A 5,846-nucleotide genomic window follows, 5' to 3' on the forward strand; every position below is an offset into this window, starting at 1 on the left:
TGCTGCTTTCTTCATCTTTTCGATGTTATAATTTTTATTTATAAAAAAATAAACATACGTTCTTTGGATACAATTTAATCTGCACATAATATATAAATATATATATATATATATATATATATATATTTATTTATTTATTTATTTATTTATTTATTCATATTGTCACATATTATTTTTACCGTGCGTCAAAAGTATTGGAAACATGTTTAATATCATGTATGTGTATATTTTTAAGCTTCTTTTTTAATTCTTTAACATATTTCCTTTCTATTTCTAAAATAGGAACATTCTCATATTTTATATTTAATCTTAAATTTATTCCATTGATACGAGCAGATACACCTTTGTCTGTTCGTGATACCCTCGACAATGGCCTAATAGAGAAAAAAAAAAAAAAAAAAAAATACATATATATATATATATTTTATATACGATTAAAAACAGATTGTACTTACGTATCATAATTATCAATCAATTCTAATTTATAAAGATTTTCTAAAAGTTTATTCTCTACAGTATTATCGTTGTCCTTTTGATATGCAGATCCCTATATATTTTTTCATAATAAAAAATAAAATTAATTTTTATATTTTTACAGTTTCACGTTTTCAAATATATATGAATACATAAAAAGATAATAATATTATATGTAGATAGATACAATGCTGGCTACAGAAAAAACGAAGTTTATAATTAATTTTTTTTTTTTAAAACATTCTCATATATATATAATACATATGTATATATAAATATTGAAGAAAAAATATTATTATACATTAAATTCCATCCCAAAGTATGATAAAAGAATTAGAAAGTTATGCGTTTCTTTCATTTTCTTGGTATATGATTTATCCTAAATAAGTATATTCATACTGTTCTATATATATATATATATATATATATAATATGCCAAATAAACTAGGGTATTTCTTTTTTACGCTACCTCCAATATAATTTATATATAATAATTCATTAAAAATAAAACAAAAAATTAAAAGGAAATTTAAAAGAGCAGATATTTTATATATACAACATAATTTATTATATATACATATATATATATATATTAATTTTGTGCACAAATGGAAATGTTTGAACTGAAATTAGAACATAAAAAAAAAAAGAACATAATATAAAAAAATAATATAGGTATTATATATATAATATATTTATATATAGGATATATGGGAAGTTAAATAATATTTTTGTTAATTATTAAAAAAAAAAAAAAATTTAATAATATATACATTGTTTAATATTTTACATTATATTTTTATAATTATTTTAAATTTTCATGTTTTTTTTTTTTTTTTTATTATTTTATATTTTTTCCCCTTTTATATTATAATTAAATGATTAAAAAAGGAAAAAAGCACAAATTTATAGATACATGAAAAATAATATATATTTGTAAATAAATATATAAATATAATATATATATATATATATATATATATATATATATATATTTATATATTATATAATGTGTCAACAAAGTATAAGATAATATTATAATTCATATAAGATAATAATATACATTTATATATTTATAAAAAAATATATAAAATAAAAGAATGGGTATTGTTATTTAAAAATATGAAAAATTCTTTTAATAATAAAGGAGGCTTGGTTAATACTACGAAAAAAATCGATGAATCTGATACAGAGTCTGTAAGTGAAGAAAAAGAAAAAAATGAAACAGATAAAATAAAACAAAATAATAATAACAATAATAATAATAATAATAATAATAATAATAATAATAATAATAATAATAATAATAATAATAATAATAATAATAATAATAATAATAATAACAAGTTGTACTGTGAGAATGCACAAAATGATAATATTATTAACAATTTATATAATTTAAACTCAAATGTAAAAATAAATAATAATGTTGAGGTAGTGGGTTTAAGTTTTAAGGAAAAGAACTATATGAATACATATAAACATTTTCAAAATGATAAGGAAAATGAACATAATAATAAAAATATGTTTGAAAATAATAACTTTCATAATAATAATAAATATAATATTCATAATAAAAAGAAAAATTCCAAACATTTTGATTTATTCATAGATAAAAGAAATGCTCTTAACAGTATCTTAAGTTCAACATTCGCAGGTATTATGTCTCGTACTATGACTGCACCTTTAGATAGAGTAAAATATATAATGCAAATTACAAATAATTTACCTATATATGAAATATTCAAAATTATTAAGAAAGATGGTATTATATGTGGATTTTTTCGAGGGAATTGTGTTAATATTGTAAAAATTATTCCAGAGTTATCGATAAAAATGTATTCATATGAATTTATGAAATTAAATGTTTATAAATATTATTATAATAATAATAATAATAATAATAATAAAGAAAATAATGATATCATACATACAGATGAACAAAATATGAATATTCCGTTTTTTATTCGCTTTTTAATAGGAAGTTCAAGTGGTGCTATAGCAGCTCTATTGATTTATCCTTTAGAAATTGTAAAAACAAGATTAATCGTTTCCAATAAAATCGATTCAAGTGGTATTATTAAATGTTTTTATGATATTTATAAAAATGAACCTTATAGACATTTCTATAATGGTTTATGTATGCACCTTTATGGAGTCATTTTATTTTCAGGATGTAATATGAGTATATATGATTATTTAAAATATTTATTCTTTTCCTTATATAAGGATTATATTCATTCAAATTATTGTCTTACGAAAAATGTAACAAAAAAAAGTCAACATGACAAATTAAATCAATTAAATAATTATGAAAATTATAAATTTGTGAATAATAATAACATGGATAGTATTCATAAAAATAAACAAACAAATTCACAAGAAAATTATTCTCCAAATATACATAATGAAAATCGAAATGATAATTTTACTTTCAATTCTTTAAAAGAGGTAAAATTTTATGAACGTTTTAAAAAATATTCCTCCGTTATATGGAACAATAATAATAATAATAATAATAATAATTATAATAATAATAATAATAATAATAATGATAATTATAATAGTCATAATAATTATAATAGTCATAATAATTATTATCATAATAATAGTAATAACAATTTTGTACATAAAAAAGAAAATCCCCTGAACACTTCAAGCTGTTCATATTGTAATTATCGTATTAAGAATGTGAATTGTTTAACCTTTTTATTATTTGGTATAACTAGTTCGTTTATAGCTCAGATTGTGAGTTACCCTTTTCTTGTTTTACGTACAAGGATGCAAACACTTAATAATGAAATAGCAACTAATTATCTGAACAACGAAAGGAAGAAATTTAAGTCCTGTAGCTTTATTTTATACAACATCAAAATTTATGGATACAAATCCTTATATAGAGGTACAACATATAACAAAAAAGGGAAAGATAAATACATACATACATACATATATATATATATATATATATATATATATATATATATATATAGGTACAGATTCGTTTTAATTTTTACATGTACGTTTAATTTTTTTCCTTTAGGTGTTTATGTGAATTTGTTAAAAACCATACCTGCTACTTCTATCACGTGGTTTGCCTACGAATATGCCATGCGGAAACTACAAAGGATTTAAGACACGAAATATATGGATGAATAAATTAATGTATATATATATATATATATATATACATATGTTTGTATGTTTATTTGCTTGTTCGGGTACTTACATATATTCTTATAACATGCATGGCCAAACCTTCGCCTTATCCTTTTTATATACCCTTATGGAAATATCCATAGGAACTTTCAAATTCTTTAAATATATACCATCTTTAATTTTTTTATTTGGTTACACTTTGTAAGTTACTTCTTAATTATCAAACTTGGGACAAGAATAGGAAGAAGAGGGAACTTGTCATAGTTCACATATACATATGAACAGCTATTATATATATTGTAAGAATTAAATATATTTAATTGAATATAGTTAATTTGATTAAAAGACATCTCAATATATTTTAATAAATTATCCATATGTAACCTTTCAAGGTAAAAAGAATAAATCTTCATTTTATTTTTCTTTGTTTTTGTATAATTCGTAAAATTTAGGAATCCTTTTTCCTTCGTCATTTTAATCTTATAAATATTTTTAATATGTTCATCATATATAATATTTTTATCATACATAATATTTTTATCATACATAATATTTTTATCATACATAATATTTTTATCATACACAATATTTTTATCATACACAATATTTTTATCATACACAATATTTTTATCATACATAATATTTTCACAATTTGTACTATATTTTTTATAATTTAAAATATTTTCCCTGCATTTATTACTTGCACACTTTTTATGATTTTTCCATTTTAAATTATAATTTTTAATTTTTTTGTTACTTCCTGTTGTTATTCTTAATATTGTTTTATCGATTTTGTGAAATAATTCATAAACTTCTCTTAAATCTTTTAACTTGAAAAAATTTAAAAATGTATATTCCTTATTATTGTATAAAAAAAATATATTGAAATAAAGGCCTAGTAGAAAAAGATGATCGTTTAAGGTTAACACACTATCCCTATTAATATGATTAATATGATTAATATTATTATTATTATATTTTAAATAATATTCTGTACATTTTACAAATGTTTTTATATATAACGAATAAATAGTTTTATCATATATATTCGGAGGGAAGAAAACGAATCCATAATTATTTGTAACCATATTATTATGTAAATATTTATCTTTGCTCCTTTCATATATACATTTCTTTTTTTCATCTATTATTTTATTTATTGTTGTATATATTATGCGATATACATATTTGTCACATTTGTGTAGAACACAAAATTGTAATAATAATAGAAGGTGTTTTAAAGAATATTGTCTATATGATTTTTTAAAATGGTATATTAATAAATCTAAAATTTTATCATTTTGTATATTCATTTGATTTATTATATTTAACAAAATATATGTATGATCATTAGTAAGATGATAGTTTTTTCTATTGTTTTTTTTTAATATATATACATATCTTACATCTTCATACATATAATTATTTAACGTCATCAAATTGTTGCTTTTATATGTTCCTTTTTCATTATTGGAAATATTTAATTGATCTATAGAATAATAATTTTGTAGAATGGTCAAAATAGAATTCATAATATAATTTCTCATTTTATTAAAATAATGAATGTGATTATTTATACCTTGGTTATATAAAAATATATATATTTGTAAATTATTAGGTGTGAATATATCTTCATATAAATAGTTGTCTTTATGCGCAAAATCATAATTATTTTCTTTAATAATATATTTTATATTATCTATATTTATTTTATAATTTAATATATTTTTATAATATGAAAGATATATATAAAAACTATGCAGCAATTTACAATTTTTCCATATGTTATCTACAAGATTACATTTATCCGTAATATTTTCAATCTTTTCAATTAAACACATATCATTATATTTATTTATATAATTATATAAATAAATATTACAACTATAAATATTAAAGAATGAGTGTTTCGTTTTTTTAAAAGGTATACAAAATGGTGCATTTTTATGGCCCCTTTGGTATATAACATTACTAGATATATAGGGAAAATTATTTTGTTCTGATATGAATTTATTACCACTATTAAAAAGTATTTTGTCATTTGTTTTGTCATTTGTTTTGTCATTTGTTTTGTCATTTGTTTTGTCATTTGTTTTGTCATTTGTTTTGTCATTTGTTTTGTCATTTGTTTTGTCATTTGTTTTGTCATTTGTTTTGTCATTTGTTTTGTCATTTGTTTTGTCATTTGTTTTGTCATTTGTTTTGTCATTTGT

General features: G+C 19.0%; 3 protein-coding genes across 3 annotated transcripts in view; 1 reads left to right on the plus strand and 2 right to left on the minus strand.

Moving 5' to 3' along the window:
• Positions 1-832, minus strand: part of PRSY57_0906800 (tRNA pseudouridine synthase, putative) — a gene marked incomplete at both ends in the record, with an annotated part of 1,216 nt that extends 384 nt beyond the window's left edge. Inside the window, 4 exons of the mRNA XM_020114775.1 lie at positions 1-79; positions 180-374; positions 456-547; positions 776-832. Of these exons, the coding sequence (XP_019970476.1) occupies positions 1-79; positions 180-374; positions 456-547; positions 776-832 (423 nt within the window). The remainder of the gene's footprint in view (positions 80-179; positions 375-455; positions 548-775) is intronic.
• A 749-nt stretch (positions 833-1,581) lies between these two features.
• On the plus strand, positions 1,582-3,609 carry PRSY57_0906900 (transporter, putative; the record flags this gene model as incomplete). The annotated part of the gene is made up of 2 exons (XM_012907309.2): positions 1,582-3,376; positions 3,518-3,609. 2 exons carry the CDS (start codon positions 1,582-1,584, stop codon positions 3,607-3,609), a joined length of 1,887 nt encoding a protein of 628 aa, XP_012762763.2.
• Positions 3,610-3,839: 230 nt separating this feature from the next.
• The window catches only part of PRSY57_0907000 (hypothetical protein), a gene marked incomplete at both ends in the record, with an annotated part of 3,199 nt that continues 1,192 nt past the window's right edge, over positions 3,840-5,846 (minus strand). The window contains one exon of the mRNA XM_020114777.1: positions 3,840-5,846. This exon is cut by the window's right edge and continues 854 nt beyond it. Coding sequence (XP_019970477.1) covers positions 3,840-5,846 — 2,007 coding nt within the window.

This window comes from Plasmodium reichenowi, chromosome 9 (genome assembly GCF_001601855.1).
Source record: "Plasmodium reichenowi strain SY57 chromosome 9, whole genome shotgun sequence".
Taxonomy (NCBI): Eukaryota; Apicomplexa; class Aconoidasida; order Haemosporida; family Plasmodiidae; genus Plasmodium; species Plasmodium reichenowi.